General features: G+C 42.2%; 1 protein-coding gene across 1 annotated transcript in view; it reads right to left on the reverse strand.

The window, feature by feature from the left end:
- Positions 1-19,971, reverse strand: part of TMEM132C (transmembrane protein 132C) — a 216,055-nt gene that overhangs the window by 87,784 nt on the left and 108,300 nt on the right. The window contains exon 3 of the mRNA XM_067307074.1: positions 5,373-5,519. Coding sequence (XP_067163175.1) covers positions 5,373-5,519 — 147 coding nt within the window. The remainder of the gene's footprint in view (positions 1-5,372; positions 5,520-19,971) is intronic.

Raw genomic sequence — 19,971 nt, forward strand, 5'->3', positions numbered from 1 at the left:
ACTACACATACGCCTCCTTCCCCCAGGCAGCTTACTCTTAAAAGAGATACAAAAGATATTCTTCATCCTTCCTCCCTCTCCAGCCCAGTGCCTTCATAAACACTCCTGACATTCAAAGCAGCAAAAGAGGAGCCATATGAAAAGCTCCTTTGGGAAGCAACCTTCTAACCTTAGTCTTCTGTGCCCTAGAAAAGATCCTGTTACAAGGCACAGCTGGCTGATCCTCCACCATATGTGTAGATGTCCAGTGTGTCTTTGGAACCCACCGCCTACACTGGAGACATCTGTGCTCCAATCTGACCTGAAGCAGGCGTTCTAAAATAAAGAGAAATCTTAAAATGCAAAGATAGCAGGCAGAGATAAATTATCTGATAAATCAGATGAGAAAGGGTGGAGGGAAAGGATTTTTAAAGCAGTAGTTTAGGATTTAGCTAAATTATTCCTGATATTGTTGTTGAAAGCTACACGCACACATTCCTGTGCGTCATTTTAAGCAGACAGATGCACATCACCGCAATGACTGGCCTTGGAAACTCTGAGGGTTGCACTGGTAATTTGCCAGCGACCTAAAAGATTGCACCTAATTTGCACCAAAATACGCATGATGCTTAAAATAAAATACTCAGCAGGCCCTGATATTTGTTCATTTGTGACTTACAAATGAATGGAAATTGTTCCTCTCTTGGGGTTCAACAGCAAAAGAAATCCATCGCTGATGTCTTCCTCCTAAAGCAGCTTTCCAGTTTGTACAAAGCAATTTCTGCAGAAACAGATGTGACCTCCTGGAAATCTACATAATTTTCCAAGCATCTAATATTACAGCAGTGGCATGTGCCATCTTAGCCCTGATCCTGTCTCAATTATCAGTCAGAAAGATGAACAACTAATGAAAAATCCTGACCCATGAGCACCAAACATTTGAAATCTAGCGAAAACTGTGGTGCTGTCTGCTCAGACTGCAAGGTTTGGAGGTGAGTGGGCACCACTGCCAGTCTGCTGAGCTTTGCAAACCACACAGACCCCAAACTGTGCCAGGTGAAGAGGACACACATTCTAAATGTTTAGTATTATCCACCCTGCTTGCAATCTGTAAATATTCTACTGTATGTCCTTATACTGGGCATGGACTGACCGTCTTCAGGTAAAGCTAGATACATGCAGTGCATGGCTTACTGTATTACAAGTTTGAGATATGTCGTTCACATATGCTTTACTTTTATTTTTTAATCACAAGAGAACGTCACTTCACAGAAGTCACCTGGCACCATACGGTGCTGCCAGGCGGAGGAAGGCGCTGCACAGAACCTTTGCGGCCTTCCCGGGGTCCTCCAGGCCCCGTGAGACGAAACACAACCTGCTAACGTCATCAGCTCTTTCCTTGTGAATGCACTGATATCCAGGCAGTGTCTAAATAACAACAAAAAAAAGCGTGCACGCGTGCGGCGGGGGATAAGTGATTGCGACACAGCCTGAAACACAAACACCACATCTGGAAGCGCTCTTCCTGAGCCTGGCTCTTTCTCAGACAGATGGCTAGAGAGCTGGGAGCCCACGGGCCTCTCGAAAGGTTCAAGGCCAAGAGGATAAAGTGCTGCATCACAGCAGTTTTCCATTATGTGAGGTTTCCTAACATGCCTCTCCTTTCTCCCACGCTCAGTTTCTCTACCCGGCCAGGGAGACAGACGCCGCCGTGCTGACAGAAATCCAAAGCACCGGGCGACTCCAGTCCTCCGCAAACGTGGCACGACATCCACGGGCCAAAACATCAACCTGCAAACAAGCGGCAGGCGGCTTGTTCCAGCCTACTTCCAGGCTTACAGGAGTAGGGAGAGGAGTTAGGCCTAGATTAGCCCTGGTGGCTTCTTCATAGTGCTTGATACCACAGTTACACAATCCTCGGGCTTTGGCAGAGAAGCCAGCTTAAGCAGTTCCTCGAACCCTGCCTGTTCCTACCCTCAAGCCATCCTTCTCATCCCCGCAGTTGACAGCCCACCGGCCAACGGAGGCATGCTGTAAGAAAAAGACTATGAAAATTACTTAGATTAAAAATAGCCCTTGCTCTGTCTTGGAATAACTCTTATGTGCTGTAGTAGCAATACAGAATAAACTACACAGCAAACATGAGAGCCCTTTCACTGAAGCAAGACCAAAATACAGAAACAGTTATAATGGTAACCAAAAAAATCTTTTCCTCTATCCTGAGGGCACACTCCAAACAAACCAGCTGTCCTCCAGAAATGAGAAGCAACACGGGAAACCAACTGCCCAAGCAGTAATCTAGGCCTCGTTGTCACTAATCAGCACACTGTTGCTGTCTTCATCATTAGCGATCTGAATCGCAGCACAAGGTGAATTATCAGGCACACAGACGTTGCTGATTTCAAGCTGTTCTCAGTTACTTGCTTTAGTGGTAAAATTCATCTGAATAAATCAAAGTTAAGATGCTATGGCTTTTGCGTTTAGTAGCACAAATTTAAAGAGAACAAATAATGCTTATTTAAGTAGAAAAGCATGGCCCACATAAATTTTCAAAATCTAATGGCAAACAATTTTTGATGTTCTATAGCTAAAATATGTCCTTTGTTATTATTTATATAACGTGAAAGTTGCTAAGTGATGTTGCATCTGCATATAAAGTACTTGCCTCAAAGTGCTTACAATGTAATTATATCAATACATTAATGATGGTGGAAGGTTGTAAGAAAAGAAAAGCAACACAGCAGTGAAAATGAGTAGTTATGCTGAACCTGGGGTTTTGTTTCCAGGGATTTGAAGGGGAAAGACTGCAACAGTTAACCATGGTGTGTCAGGGAGATTCCCAAGTAAAGGAGAACAGTGGAGAAAGGCCAGAATTTCCTGTTCGTGGGCTGAACAAACTCCCTGGCACACCCTTCCCCATTACGATCAGAATAAACCCTGGGATGAAACTTTCTCTGGCTAGCACAGAATGGTTTGTAGGAAGCAGCACTCCCATGCACTGAGAATCTACTAAGAATTTAAGTAATATTCTGACTTTGCAACCAGCTGGAGATAGGTGACAATCCAAGAGGAGAGCCAAACTACTCCTGTTGGTTGCAATGTAAGAGGAAGAAGGCACAGCTGTAGAAGACCTTTCATTCTCCTTTCCTGCTAGCTCATTCTCTGAGTTGTGCTGAAAGTAGCTGGTCACATAAAGAAAAGCAACATATTGTGCAACCAGCTATTATCATCTTCATGACAAGCTGTGTCAATGTTCATAAAGCAGTCAAGAACTAAAAATCTTTATTTACTTGCTTTTCAGAAACTCTTTTGCAAAGATAGTGGAAAACACCTCCCTTTGCTTAAATGAACCAACATACTTACGTGTTCGCTGCAGGAGAAGATTAACCCATGTTGATGCTGGAACTCAAAACATCTACTCTGACCTTGCTGCAGGACAGTGCATGCTGCCTAGATAAACTATATCTCTAAATTACTCTGAAAAAGCTGGTGGCAGCTCAGAAAGATCTCATTATAGGCTTGCAATTCTTGGCCAAATTAAATTAGCTTAATAGAATATTTGTGCTCTGCACAGAGAGCTCCAAGTGACATTCAGTAACTACTGTAATGCCCACTGCATCATATGCTTTTCTTACTCGAATCTCCGTGCAAACACATGCCTAACTGTCACTCCTAACTATTTAAAGAGGAAATCCTTATGCGAAATCATATTGTAAAATCTCTACTCCAATGCATTAGGTGATACATTTGATAAGGTGGTGGGAATCAAGGTTTCTCTGTCTCAGTTTTTTCTTGCATGTTAACATTTTATTCAAACCTAGGCTTCTCATGCTTTTGAAAGACAGGGACTATTTACATACACAAATGAAAGAGGCGTTAATTAAAACATTGACTTTTATTTGCATAATTAGTGCTAAAATATTTTTATAGGTTAATTAGACTTTATGCAAATTGGATAAAGAAGATTTAATTTCATTTTTGATAACCTATTATTGTTCTGCAGCTGCAAATACACTCAGAATTACAGGCCAGTTCTAAAGCCATGTTTTCCCTTTCAAACATACTTTTTTAACTTCTGGTAGGCTCAAGTGATTTAGTTTTCTTTTTCCTTTCTGGCCCCCACCCCCCCTCCCGACAACCTCTCCACTGAAAATCTCACGAATGGCAACGATATCAAGTATAAAAGCATTGCATCAGTGAGCTGCTCATAACAAGAGAAGTTTCCACACTTCATGGAAGTCTAATATTTACTACGGACTCTGACTGGGCACACAATACAAACATTAAAACCTGCTCAGGTTCCCTCTGCCTGAAGACAGTACAAACCAACTACATGCGAAAGTACTAACCAGCCTAGCATCCGCTGAAGATTTTATGATACTCTTTAACGAACCCCGGTCTGAGGCTAATAACCAAGTGCAGAGCTAGTGTTGCACAGATCTATACAATGAAAATGCTCTGCATGGACTAATGCACAGGAGTGTTGTGAGAATTCATTAAGATGACACCCAGGGAGAGCCAAATGATTTCCACTAAAACCAACATTATATGCCTTCATTATCTGTCCTGAAAGACAATCAGACTTACTGAAAAATCACTGGCATATGCTTTAATGCTGTGGAACTAGACCAACTCTCAGTAAAAACGTATCAAATGGGAAAGGAGTCATGCGCAGGCTGGATCACACCAGTGCTCCGGCTGTGACAGTTACCAGTAGCCAATGCAGCCTTTCCCTCTGCCCCCAAAGGCAAGAAACTGTGCATGAGATACTTATGGAATAGCCAAACTGGCCAGAAGAGAGATCTCTTCCAAAGCCCAGAAAGTCGACTTCTGCAGCAGAGCAGGAGGATTTATATCATGTATGGGCTAGCAAATGAATCTCAAGTTCTGGAAGAAGCAGCTCATTGCAGAAGGCGAATCTTTTATATTACACACAAGACAATAAATACTGAAAGCTTTGAATAATCACCCTGTACCAAGCTTAAATTTACAAGGCTTACTGCGGACGAATTAATTGGTGGCTTGATGAACCAACCACAGAGGCTGTGATATCTCCAGAGAAACAAGGTCAAAACTATCAACTATTACTATATTCAGCAAAACCCTTTAAAATTAGAGATATTCATATTCATGCCAAAATGCCCCCCCCTCCAAATCTGTGCCTATTCTATTCATTTTGAAATTTAAGCTGATGAATTTTATTACCTGGAAAGTGAGATGCCCTGTTATAGATCAGCAGATGGTACTGTAGTTAACATAAGTGTCTCCAGATTTCCAGGCTAGAGGTTTAATAGCTACGAGTAGTGGTTAATATGAGCCCTAAGTCTTTCAACCAGTGAATGGTATCATGGATATAAATGAGTTTAATGTGCCGAGAATATGAGGTTTCATACCTGTTCCTTGAACTTGATGCTATCCTCTGACAAATAACTGTCGTGGTCGAATGCTTTCCACCATTCCCCACCTCTTGTTTCACATCCCATTGCCGGGGGTCACTTGTCTTTGCACCGAGAATGTTTACACCTTTCTTCACCTTTGCCCTGTTGGAAACAGCAATTGTAAAAAGTTTATAAGAGAGTAATTCAGGTCTGTGATCTTCGTAATGTAGCTCAGGCATGGAAAACTCAATATATTAGCACTAAGCTAGGTATTAGAGATGTTTTTAATCCACAAGCAAATAAAAGGAGTGATATCATGAATATAGACCAAAGGAAACTGCTAACTTTTTTTGGAGAGAATCAACTCACTGTGTGCCTCTATACGTTCTGACAACAGCAGGCTAGGTTATGATAAAGACTAAATTTGTAGGAAAACCTGCACTCAAGCTTCCTTTCTCTCTTCTGGTAATAATTTCTCTCAAAGAAAAATCTGTCCCAGTGTAGAAGACTCAGTAAAGTTCTGTTCACCTGCATGAAGACAGCCTTGCGCTTGACCACTGCACAGAGGAATACTTTACCAGGATTTTTAAAAATAATCTATTTATACTCCTTGTGATATTCTTCCAGGTATCAGTGGACTGGTTTATTTTGTTGCTCGTCTATATTCTTCCAGGTATCAGTGGACTGGTTTATTTTGCTGCTTGTCTACCTGGCAATCCCTCTTTGCGACAGCTTCTCAAGGAAATCTCTATTAGAAATTTCTGGCCTGGAGAGCATATGGCTATTGGTTAAAACATGAGTTTGTAACTTAGAGATGCTCTTACAGGATGTGAATTTCTGTCATTGTTAGTTGTTATCTATCATGGAAAAGTTAATTGTATTTATCCAGTGATGCTAATAACATCAGCAATGACTGTATGGAGGCTTAATTAAAGAACATTTGCTTAATTAAGGAGCATTTGTACAAAGAACTACCAGCAAAGATGCTATTTGGATGCAGACTGCTTAACTGCTGATCTTAAGATCTATTACAAAGCATCAGGCATGAGAAATGCGGAGATACTTACACAGCCTTCGTCTTCAAAGGACACCGAGGAACAAACTTCCGCCTGTGATGTGTACATGGGGAGCAGGGTGCCAGGTGGAATTACATGGCTCTGAGACCAGCTTGGCCACAGCGTCAGAGGGAGAAGGTACTGGGGTACGTATCAGAGTATGGTCTGTTTGGCCTCTAGCTCTGCAGAGACTGGCTTCACCATAGCAAAACATGGTGAAAAATCATGTTTTTCTAAAATACTTATGCAACCCAAAATTTTGGTTATTGAGGAGAAAACTGACATCTACTGAGACGTTGGTCTCTTCTTGAAATCTATAAGGATTTGGCACCTAAGCTCCTTAGAAAATCCAGCCTTTTTGCATCTTTAGACATTAAAACACTTAAAAAGAAGTATTTATGAATAAGTTGAGGGGGCTTATTTCTCTTCCTGCTGCAGTTTTTTAACACTGAGACAAAACACAATTAATTTAAGGCATTCAAGAGGAAAACAAAAATTTTTCTCAGTATAGAAGCAAAGCGCTAAATTGCTCTCACTTGCAGCACAGAACATCACAGAGCTTCACCAGTTACAGTCTTGCTCTAGTAGAACTACTACAAACACGATGTATCTCTAATGCCTTCAGATCAATTACTCAGAAATAAAATCAGAAAAAGCAAAGGGAGAATCTAATCCATTACTGAAGGTTCATTAAAGCATTAAGCCCCATTAACTTTTCCAGCACACTAATAGTTTAAATAAATGAACAATGTAAATACATTTCATTAATATGAAAACACTACTATTGATCTTGAAATTTGTATAATACCATAAGATTGTACTTGGTAGTATGCATTTTAGGAAACATTTCTTTTACTATTATTATTTAGCCACTGGAGATAAGTAAAGGCTGATCACTTAGACACTTTGTTCAGCTGTGCCGTAAGATGGGTTTTGATATGGCATAATGCCCATCAGAAACAGGTACCTCATGGTTAGATTTTGAACAGAATTACAATTTCCTCAGCAGCTGCAAATTGCTCTTTCCACCATGTAGCTTGACATAGTCAATACCTGTGCTCCTGCTAATTAGGATGGACATTTTGTATGGCCAAGGTCAGTGGCAAAATCCACCGCCAGAGAATGAAAGACCACAGCTATGATACCATTTTGTTAATTAACTACAATATGGGGCATTAAGGTGAGTGGGTTTCACATATGCCATTATATAAGGCCCATTAAAAAAAAAACCCAAACCCCCACCTCCATCCCAGGGTAAAGTAGGTTATGTTTAGCGAGAAAAATCAATGTTGTGATTGCACTTAGCACTGGAATTAGGGTATGAATGCCCAGAAGATTGAATTTCCTAAATAAATATGCAGAAGCGCAATTTGCAACTCTTCCTCTAAAAAGGGCATTGAGTTTTATATAACAAGGTCAATGGATGAATCAGAATTAAGTTGGACAGTATTGAGCCCCACACATTTTTAAATGCAGTCTGTACCCATATGCTACGAATGTTTTCACTTAATATTTTTATTTACCTAGTGCTTGAGTGCCAGTAAGGAAAAGTCTATTTAATTCCTTTCCAAAGATTTGTTGACCTTGTTGTATGCCTGTGATTAAATATCAATTTTTTAAATCAATAATGCCAGCTTTGTATATAAAAATGTGTAAGTTACAGTTCCTCAATAAACCTTGAGACCAAAGACCTGGAGGCCAAATTGCTTGACAGACTCCTGTATTTACCCACATAACCTATGCAGTACATATACTTTCATCCTATTTACTTTAGGGAGGGAGGTACGGTGACAATAAATGGAGATGACAAACAGCTGAAATGCTCCAGGTTTCCTTAGCGCATGGTTCCCCACTCCACCTGGCAAATTCCCCCCTTTGCCATGGCTGCTATTCAGATGGGATAACTGTGCTGGCCGCAGTTCTCCAGCTCCAGTTGCAGCGACTCCGGATTCCAAGCCATGGAGCCGTCTCACGTGGTCTGCCGCAGAGGCCCCCCCAACTCCATGGCCACTTGCTTTCCCCAGGAGAGAGGAAGGATACGCACACCCAGGACGGTTTCAGGGGCACTGAAACCCACTCCCAAAACTTAGCTAACTCAACTCTGCTTTGTATTTTTCAAACTTTATTTCACTCTTCCTTTCGACCTCTTTGGGCATCCCCTGTTTACCAACGTGCTGCTCTGCAGAGCGTTAGAAATGGTTTGAGAGGCTCCAAGTGGATGGGCATCCTCACAAAGAGGCTTTTCTACGCAGCTCTACAACCTGTAAGCACCCACCAGCACAGCCCTCAGCTGTCAGCGGGGACTTCCACCAAAGGCGAGTCAAAATCCTCCTCTCCGACATCATTTCAACAATTGCTGCATTTTCTGTGAGTATCACCAAATTTCCTCTGTCACTTTGACTATGTGCTCTCCACAGTAGTAGTATTAACTAAACCAAGTCTTCAAGTCTGCTGACCAGCAATAAAAAACGGGTCCTCTCCTTGTCCTAGGTCTGAACACAGACCCTGCTAAGCAACCCACCTACATATGCACAAAACTTCAAGGGCAGCTTATTTATTTGAATTTGATCATGTATGTGCTGAAAGTTAAGCACAGTTTTTGATCTCTTGACAAAAGCAGACCTTGCAATGGAAAGATGAAAGAAATGCTGTCAGCAAGAGCAGAGCAGGATAGCAGAGAGGTCAGCTCCAAAGCCACATGGCCAACAGGACTCCAGCAGAGGCAGGTTTGAAGCTTTACGAACACATGGCAGCCAGAATGGGGAGGGACCTTCTTCCTCGAACCTCTAAGGTTACTAATTCACAGGGCAGGAAATCTCTGCTCAGCTTTGTCTCAAAATAACAGGATAACTTCTCCTTCTCCCTTTAATTCTCTCAGAGGGAGAATTTAAAATTTTTGCTGGCATGCAGAACAAGCAGCATCTTAAAGACATTACAGAAAAAAGTCTCCAGCAGCTCACCTAGAAACCACTACATAATTTTTGTCAAGCCTGAGTAAAAATATTTACTTGTTTTGAAAGTCTCACGATAAACATATTTGTGTAAATTTACAATTTCCAAGAAAACATTCTATTTCCAAATTGAAGTAATCAATTGTATATGAAGATTTTCATTTAGCACCTTATCTTCCTAATGTGTAGAACTTAGAAATGATACTTCTAATTAATCCATTCTGATCAACTACAGATGAAAATCCAGCTGTTCCATTTTGCTGTCCTCAAATTACAAGAAATCTCAGTATTGTTTAAAAATAATACTATACAGATGATAAAGGCAGTAACTGAAAGGCAAACGAATCAGCTACAGCCAGAGCTGAAGATATGAGCTATGATTTCAGGAATCTCTGAAGCTCAAATTATAGTTTCCTATTTAAATTTAAATCTCACGCAACTGTTTATGGTCATGAAAGGGTTCTACCACCTGCAACAGTATGATATAGAGGGGGCAGATGGCTGAGTACTTCACAAATGTCTTCACATGCTGTACGGTTTTGCTGACGTGTGCTAATCCTAGAGAGCATCACCTCCAGCTCCAGAGAAAGTCATCCCCAAAGCCCAGATCCCAGTGGGGCTGCGTTGCTGGGGCTGCTGTGGAATAGATAAGAAACCCAAGGCTGAAGCTCCAGGTGGGCTGGTACAGCTGGAAGCTGATCCTTCCCGCCTGAAGCCCCTGGCCAGGCAGTCCCCCATCTCCCTTTAGACTAGCGCTAAGGCCCTGCTGCTGGCAGTAGCCGGCTGAGCTGCGAGCGTTCGTCTGCTGACAGTTTTGCTTCCTGGCCTGGCTCACCACAAGATGAGATGAGCAGCAATGTCAGTGCCAGAGAAGCGGAGAAGCCCGACACGAGGGGCCGCGGGCCGAGCAGGACTATGCCCTCAGCAGCGGCAAGCTGCTAGGCTGGGTTAATGGTACCCTCACGCTGCACCCAGACTGAAAGTTTGCCCTGCAGCTTGTGTAGACAAGGCTGCACTAGAGAATAAAAAGCTAGATCAAAATTAATTTTCGATAACCAGTGGGCTGCATAATGTCTGGAAAAGTTTTCCAGACGCTAAACGCTCTGGTTCTTGTTAGACTGTTCCTCTCCAGAGGATTATCCTCAGCTCTGCGTCTTTTGTACTCCGCATAAACGCCATCCTGTTCTCAGCTGCACTGAGCTTAGCCTGGGCTGGTTTTAGAGCAGTGACTGCTGCTTTGCCCAGAAACTCTCTTTGGTTCACATCTGGTATCCAAGCTGCTGCGCTGGAAGACTTTTCTTTAGGAAGTATCTAAATGTAAATATTAGAAATAGATGCCAGTACAGTCTAACTTGGGGGATCAGCTCATCTGTAAGGCAGTCCCTGGGTCGCATAAGCTGAGCATAGGCATGCCATACACGCCATGATGGGGGGAGAGAGGATGCTGCTGCTAAATCATCTGCATTTCCACATGCAAATCCCTGTCTATTTATATTTGTCAAGTTGATGCTTCAACTTAACAAATACTGACCCCTTTTGGTCAGTCTTCTCCAGTGCCTCAATGTTTCTTGCAACTATCTGCTAACCCTCCCTGAGCTGCCCGGACCGGCAGAAGCACTTGACATTACTGATTCTAAAGGTCACATTGTAAGAAATGATTTTATTGCATCTCCCGAAACCCAGAGAGCCTCTCCTGGTGGCTTGTTTCTGGGCTGCACTTTACAGTAAGTCTCTAACCTTCCCAAGTTCTGCCAAAAACATTTCAACTTCTTCCTGCCATGATTTAAGTCCACTCCTTCCCTTCTTTGTTCCCAGAGTAAATCAGGAGATTAAAGCCAGCTGCAGGAACCCATAAAACCCAGGCAGGAGACTAACCACAGCAATTAAGCAAGATTTGTTTTATTAAGTAAGTCTTTTTCCTTTCATTTTTCTCTATGAAATGAGTTGTTAGATCTCACCACAGATCCGAACAAGCAGGAGGGACATCTGCCTCACAAAACAATATTCATTAAAAGCCTCATTGCTGGTTTTAGTAGAGAACTCAGAAGCAGAACAGAGCTGAAGAAAATGACCTGGTTAACAGCACTGACCTTCCAAATACGCTCATTTAATTTGCAAGGTAGCCACTTAATCACACTTATTCTGTCCATCTATGGCATTGGGAATATGAGGGAGTGGATGTCAGTCCCAGGCTTCCTGCATGACTTTGCACAAGCCACAGGATTCCTGTTCGCTTTGGTCCTGCAGCAACAAATAGATCTCTACCTGTGCTTCCCAAGGCCCCCTCTTTGCTACGGAGGGTTTCATTTATAAGCCACAGGTAAGCAGTGCAAGAGGGCCCCATCTCGACTGGGGATTTCAGGCACTAATAAGCTGCTGCTAATAGTATTTCAGATTTGGTTCCTGTTAGATTGGCTACTGTGAAGTGCCATCCATAGGTGCATTTTGGGTTTTTTTGACTTCTAGATTTAAGGGACAGGCTAATCATTACTAAAAGGGAGGAGCTTGCTCCTCAGAGCATCCTTTCTTCTCCAAGTATTTTCTTCCTCATGGAGTGTCAAGAAAAGGCCTTCAGGAAATGGTGTTTGAAGAAAAGGGTAAACACTCTTGAAAATGTCAAAACAGTTAATTTCTAGATATTTATCTCTCATTTTTGGCCCCTTCCCCTTTTCCTTTCACTTCTTAAAATGTTGGTCCATTTGAAACAACTTTGAAAAAAAATGCTATGTCAAAACAAAAATTTGAAATGTTTTACCCTGAAAATGCTGCAATCAAATGCTTAAGAATCTCTAAAACAGAATGCTTGAGCTTTTTTGAATATAGGTTTAATTTTGTGAGCAGCTGAGACAGATTTCAGTGTTTCTGAAACTTCCTCTGTCAGCTGAATTGGACTAAATTCAGCTGCCCCAAAACTGCATATTTTGGTGACTTCACTGTTCATCAAAATTATATAAATTCCTTCCACTGCCAGCAAGGAATCCTGGGACTTGAAATTGCTCAGGGGCTGTTCTTTTATAGTGTTTCTTATATTACTGAAATCCTCTGAGACACTAGGAAAATTAGCTGTCCTTTAATTCAGTGGGAATAGGTGCTTCATATCCCTGAAGAAGCTTTGAAGAGCTCAGCTGCAAGGCACGAGGTGGATGCTGTCAGCTGTATTTTTATTTTTTCCAAAAAAGAAATCAAATGCACTTTGGGATGCCCCATTTCTATGGTTAACTGTTTGTTAGCACTGTTCTCTTGAGGTCTCAGATATCCCATTATTCATTTTAGAAGAAAAGAAAAAGGTATGGTTTCTGTTAAACTTGGATATCACTACTTAAGTTGCTGAACTAGTCAATTAAGCTTCTAATATATCTCATGGCAAAACTGCTTTCTCCAGCATTGAAAGTTAATACCTTTTCCTCAGCACTGGTTAAAGGATTATAGGAAAGGCAGAAGAAAAAGAAAAAAAAAGGCATATATAAGCAGGAGGGAGCTATACAACACAGAGAATCTGGATTTGTCTTCCTAACCGAGAGGAAACTCAGTCTGAATTTACAACCTGTTACAATCCTGCCTCCAGCAAAGATAAACGCTAAACTCCTGATGTTCACAGAAGCTGTTCTGGGGCTGCTACTGCATTTCACTTGGCCTCTTCAGCTCATCGGGCTCTCAGAGAAACCACCACATTTCAGCCCAGATATCACTGAGAGGTTCTCAAATCCCTTTCTGAAAAGTGCAGAGTATTTAAGAGACCTGAGACAGCTTGTAGGAGCCCAAAAAGCAATGGAGCTCCTGCAATGGTTACAGACGGTCCTACCTGGCTTCTGCCCTGCATAACTGCATTTATTTAGGTGGCAAAACCACCGACATCGAGCTCAAATCATCAGAGCAGTAACAAGATAGGACACAGAGAAAAAGATGGTCCAAGTTCAAAGAAAGCAAAGTCTTTCACCAGACACCGCTGTTCAGCATACACATCCAACTTAAAGCTTCAATAATTTTTCTTGGACATAGCAGTTGTCACCAACTCCCACAACTAAGTATTGCAGGGTTCAGTGGGTTTAGTCAAGCCTCAGCTCCAGAGTCAAGCGGGTCCGAGACCCCCACAACTATTAAGAAAGGTGGAAGAGGGAAAATAAAGCAGAAAAATGAGTGTTTTCAATAAGAAAACCCCATGCAGCTTCTTCTTTTTGTAATCCTTAGTATTCCTTAATGCTTGAGGTTGGCATCCCAAAATACAAAAATCCCTTCGACTTAGGGAGGATCCAGACCCCGTTGTGATAAGCCCTGTCCAAGTACGGAGCAGAAAGATCCCCCTCTCCTCAGAGCTTACCTTATAAGTACGAATCAGCAGATGGCAAATACAATTTGGGAGCACAGACTGGTCAGCTTGGTGGCACAACCCCTTTGCATTGTCCTTCACCTGTTACTCCTGGACTCAGCAAAAATTCTGGGTTCCCAAGAAAGGTAAGGGAAGACCTCAGACAGAGGACCAAAGTCTTCCAGTGCCTGGGAGGCGTTTTCAGCAGTGCTTTAAAACCATTGTACTCCTCATGGTAAGCGTTTTAGATGCACTGGTAATCTTAAGCGGGGAGGGGACAACCCAAGTTTGCAGTTTTCTTGTGATTTGTTCACCCTTTCCATTTCTTTAAAGGTTGAATGAGTGGAACAACTTTTTTATAATCCAAAACTCAAAACAACCAACAGGTACGTGTCAAAGATCTAGCTCATGGCCTCTGCAAGGAGTGCAAAGAAGTTGACACGTAATCATGTCTAGTTAAAGTCCCTGAAAAGTTTGCTGCAAGATCAGTACTTAAAGGTGAATGCTCTTTTGTAAATGAGTAATTATTCCTTGTATAAGTAAACATTGGACATTATGCCTTCCGCTCTGCTGTCTGTTGAAAAGTGAGTCAGAATAAGCAGCTGTCTCACACCAACACATGCTTGCAGAGAGAGAGACAGAGACAGGCAGACAGACATGGGTGTTAAGTAAACAAGAACGTACCAGGGTGAATGCAGGGTGCAGAGTCAACTGCACGTGCTAAATATAAGCTCACCACTTCCACAGATCTACTTTATAGGATTGGAGAGACTTTTTAGATAAATAAATGCATTGAAATTATATTCACTACTGTGTGCAGTTTCTATTATTACAAAAAGATCTCTAAGCTGAATATTTGCGACATTCTCCCAGCTAGCAGAGCACTAACATTGCTGAAAAAAACCCTCACTGTTTGCAATATTTATTAGGATTATTACTTAGACCCCAAGTGAGTTTTTGAAGTAATCTTCCCCTGCAGTCCCTTTGTGTTTTTAATCCCATCTGCACCCCCCCACCCCCTCTTCAGCAGCTGTTAGGGATGCAATTTTGCTATCAGCCATACAGCCAGGAGGGTTCTTATCCCGTAGAGAAATATAACATTGCTGAAATTAACTTCTAGGAGGAGGAAGGGGCAGGTGTCCTTAAAACATCAAGAAAGAGAGGAGCCATTCAGTCAAATAATTGTTTCAAATGTTATGTACTTCAAAACCTGTACAAGCGATGAAAGGAAAAGGCAGATTATCAGCTGGTTCATCCCAAGACGCAACACTTGTACTCTAGCGTAGCTTAAATTGACTCTAGGCTGGAGCATTTCACTGATGATCGCTTCCTAGATGCCTCTGCGCATTCCAGGCAGCAGGGAGTTTGCTGCCTCCGCAGGGGCTGCATTAGGTCCTGCCTCCTCTCGTCTCCCCTCTCTCTGCAGCACCAACCAGCCAGGAACAAGCTTTTAGCACATACGAGTGCCAAGACTGCAGTCAACAAAGTGGGAAGACTGCTGGGAAAAGTAAGTGTAGATTAAAATGAGAATCATGGCAACAGGTTTCCCTTATACGCCTTGTACCATAACTCCAGTGTTTGGTAATAGTTCTTGCTTTGCTCACACTTGCATATAGTCACTTCAAGGCACGTTAACACTGCTGTTATTCTTGATTTTGTTTCAGAACAAACAAACCTGCTTTAATCTGCATGTTAGGAGTGTGCTAGACATGCTACAAAGATAGTCTAGAGGGACAGAGTGCACAGAACTGCTAGCTTTTATGTTTGAATTCAGTCTCAATCTAGTAAAAGCTGCCAGTGATCTGTACTACAGCCTCCGAATTGGGCTCTATTACCCACTAATAGAACAGAGCCTTGTGCCTTGAGGCACTTGCTGGTAGTTTGTGTATTTAGGTACAGATCTGAAGTCGACACAAATATTCCTGCTGACCTCAAGGGCCTTGGCTCAGCTACATAAAGTGCACGTGGGCTTCCACGGGGCTGCCACCTGGCCGGCCAGAGCCCGCGGGCACGCTCAGCAGGCAGGGCACGTGGTGGAAACTCCCCTTGCCCTCCCAAGCGAGAAAGCAGTGCTAACAAATTACGGATACGATGTGGTTCAGGGAGTTCAAGTACTGTAGAAAACTACTCTCATCCTCTTGCAGTTTCTTTTGTAATTTAAACCCATATTTCTCTCTTTTCAAAAAGTGACTGAGTGGAGAGACAGCCACATAATTTTCTGATCATAGAGAAACACTCAGAAACCTGGCAGGTTTTGCCTTGTATATGTATGTCTGTATACACACATGCCCATCATTTCATATACAAAGATATCTTCTTTCTCTCCACTCAGTCTTCTCCTCTTCATGTCAGTCCCTCCGTATTTGCTTTCAATTGTTTTTGTGTATCTCTGCATCTCCTCTTGTAACACCCCTTTTTCATTCGCTTCTCATTTATTTTCACCCTCCTCGTTCATTGACAGATCTGGCTGACCAGCTCAGTCACCGCTGAATTACAGTTGAACTTCCAACCTGTCCATCCCCGCTTTTCTTTAGCAGCACTGAGAGTGCACTCTGAATCTAGCCCTAGACCTTCAGCTTCTTATTTTTCTGAATTCAGTTTGCAGTTGGGTCACATCACAGTGCAGAGGTGTTTATTTTATTTTATTTTATTTTATTTTATTTTATTTTATTTTATTGTGTTCTCCAAAGGAAATGTAGGTAATCATTTCCAATAAGCATGGACTTACAGCCCATCCATTGAGGCTTCCAGATGATATAAACACAGGCAAGGAGGGGTCCTCTTGAGGCTGGGAAGTTGTGGTGTCCAAAAGTATTTGCTAAGTTAAACGAAAAACCTCTCAACTCCTACACAATACTTTAGTGGAGAAACTCTCTCCACTTCATTATGTTGCTGTCTTTGCTGATCAGTTATCCTGCTCCTCTTTGGGACAAATTCTTTCCATTAAAAAGCTGATTTGTCTTGATTGGATCTAAATAGCCTCAACTACGGTATTGCAACAAAAGGAGTTCCCTTCAAGTCTTTACACATTAGATAAGTGGGGTCCAATTCCTGTTACAGAAAAACAGGAATAACTATTAACTGTAACAGCAATGAGTCTGTTCAGCTGCAGGACTGTTGCACCAAAGGATTAGGTACTAAGAGCTTGGGTAGCGACTCACCTGGAAGTTGCTCTCCTCTCCCCTTTTGTATGTGCATGCTTTGGTTTGTCTTATGACAGGTTCAAATATCTAATTATAAAAGGAAAGGCAGCTGCAGAACATCTTAGCCAACTCTGTCCTCTCTGCCCAAAGAGGGCTGTCAAAGTCATCTTTAATACTAATTACAGACTATCAAAGAGAGGACTTTTCCTGTAAAAGCTCAGCAGCAAGAAAGGGAATAAGGACAACAATCAAAATAAAATTATGACTTGATTTTTTTTTAAACCAGGTACAGTTTGCCCTTTTTAAAAGGCTGAAAAGATTTTTTAGGGAGATTGTTGCCTTAGGACTGAGCGGGCAGAGGTCTGTGCATTAGAAACCACAAACCTTTTGTTTATCACTGTACAGTTACAGGATCGGGTTTTATACCTTTGATTTGCTAAGCCCATTTATGTCATCAATATTATCTCAATAACCATTGTCGGACATACCCAAGGGCAATAGTTCCCTTGTGCTATCATCAGCCATTTCAGCAGAACCTTTCAAAGACCTATTTTTTCCGAGGGTGAATCTGCACTTGAGGACAACTGCGGACTCCTGAAGCCACAGTGAACAGAATGAAGTCTTGAGAGGTCAACAAACTGCTGAGCTCCTTTGACATATTGCAGGAATCAGCAGGAAGATTCTGGGATGTATCAAAAGAAAACCAGCTGTTGGTGAAAGCAGGGGCAACAGCTTGTTCCTGGATGCGGATATTAAGGTCATGATACACTTACGACGACAACAAAAAAAACAGGATAAAATGGATCAAGATATTAATAACTCTCATTGTGTTTATTCCTTCTCTTTGTGAGGATTGCAAATCAGCATAAATCACATTCCCCTCTTATTTCCTGGGGAATCTTTTTATCCCCTCCATGACTCTCCCCAAAAGTCATTTCAATTCATCCAACTGCAGCCAGCCACTAACTGCAGGGATGAAAATCATTTTGTTTCAGCTTGATGCAGCAGAAAAGCACTAGACCTAAATAGCATATGACAGGGCAGAACACACAAGCACCTGATTTAGGGTTGCACAGGCTTCAGCAGCAACAAAAGGATTTGCTTTCTGAAAATGCTGAAGCAGCTACTATCCAACACTGTATGCATCCGCCTAATAACGTTCAAAATGAAACACTGGGTAAAACCTCTCTTCATGCCCTCTAAGTTCTCTAACCTCTTAAGCAATCTCCATTTGGAGTCTTTGGCACCCTGAATTTCCCCCATTTCATCTGCTCTAGTTTCAACCTTCAGCCGGCAAAGATTCAGCTAGTCAACTGCCACAGAGAGTTTCAGGTATAAGTACATTAGCTTACACATTCTTTATTGGGCCAAAACCCCAAGGAAAGCACTGTGGACTTGCAGCATTTCTCCACTCCATTTCTGTGCTATTCTGCAGAGTACTTCTGGAAACAGGGGAGAACAACAGCCTACAGGCCTCTTCGTGCTATAGCGACAAGCCTGTCAGCGTGAGGGATGCTTCAGTACTGGCCTCTATCTACTCGAGAGCTGATGAGGTTGCTCAGCAGCCTCAGAGGGTGGCGTTACTGGACTCGCACATCACGCAAGCCTGCCAACTTAATGCCCTAGCAAACCTCTGCCAGTCCCCCGAGCCATTCACTTCCTTATCTGAAAGGCTTAGATAAAAACACTGAGAGTTATGGGGTACACAACAACCAAGGATACAGAGAAATGACAAGCACAGAGAGAGGCATATGAATAATATACAGAAGAGGCCGTTATTCTAGGTACTGAGGGAAAGTGCTTCTGCTCCTTACAAAAGCAGGGATTTATCTTTCTCTGATCAGAGGTGACAAAGCTAGAATGTTAATGCTATATAAACACAGCTAGGGCAGTAAGAAGGCTGCTAGCAATTTCACTTTGATTTCATCAGCCAGTCATGCGATTATACGTTTATTTTTTTGCGAGAAGCAGACACACTTTCACACTTGGAGCACTTCAGGTGAGAGACAAATTACCAAGTCCCACGTCTTTCCACAAAATTCCACACATATTTCAGTCAAGCAAGACCTCATTTTCTCAATTATCTGTCCGTTAGGCCTGATTCTGCTACCATTACTTAATTTAAAGGGGACAAGACTGGGCATCAGATACTAAGTCTTCTCTCAGTGACATCACTTCCATGCAGACAACGCAACTCAGATCAGCAGAGCCAGTTCTCATCCTATCCTGCTGTGCATGATCACCAAATCAGGCCTTTAGTACTTAAGTACCTAGTACCTTTAGTACCTAAGCTTCTCTAAATTTTTAGCACATTCTCTCAAGCTATCATTAGCTCTTCTACTCCCCTGTTCCAGTCCACGTGTCCCTGTGAACTTCCAGCTGGCACCTGGAAACAGGGCACCTGTGTTTGTGGGACAAGGCTTATTAGCTCTCAGCAATGTCTACTATATTAGAAAGAGCATCACACGAATGCAATTATATTTCTTGCAGACTCAAGCTAGCTCATATGCACTCACCTTGCACGATTCTACGCTCTGCTTCAGTGCTCACGGTGCTGAGTTTAACGTAAATGCAAACATGCCAGTGTCAACATACCTCCAGCAAACACAGAGCTGATAAGGCTACTCAAGTGAGAATACGGCTTGGATCATACCGTTGTTGTTGTTATTAGCAGAAATAGCAGCCTCATGAGAGCAGACAGAAACCCTATTATGCTGTTGTACTAACACATTATTATAGAGTTTATACCCCAAAAGGATTTGTTAAAGGGAAAAGGAAGGGATGAAGTCACATTGTAAACTGCTGGAAGAGCCCTGACTTTGTTAGCCTCAGCACCACTTTCATGTAATGGATCAAACTGTGTAAGGCCTGGGTATTGCCTGTTTGCACATGGAGCTGAAAATTTATCACAGTCCCTGAGGTTTGTGCTTTAGCTTTGTTGTTTCTATCATTGTAAGGGAAAATGCGTATTAATTATCAGCATGGAGAATCACTAGGATGAATAAATACTAACAGCACACTTGCATTATATGGAACAAAGTTGCCAGTACAATTCCAAGTAATCAATTAGTTAATAAAATCAGTATGCACTGAACATCCAGAAGGTGTCCAGGCCTTGCAATAAACCAGTATTGCTGTGTTATAACACTGAACGGTCCA

The sequence above is a fragment of the Apteryx mantelli genome, chromosome 17 (assembly GCF_036417845.1).
Source record: "Apteryx mantelli isolate bAptMan1 chromosome 17, bAptMan1.hap1, whole genome shotgun sequence".
Lineage (NCBI taxonomy): Eukaryota > Metazoa > Chordata > Aves > Apterygiformes > Apterygidae > Apteryx > Apteryx mantelli.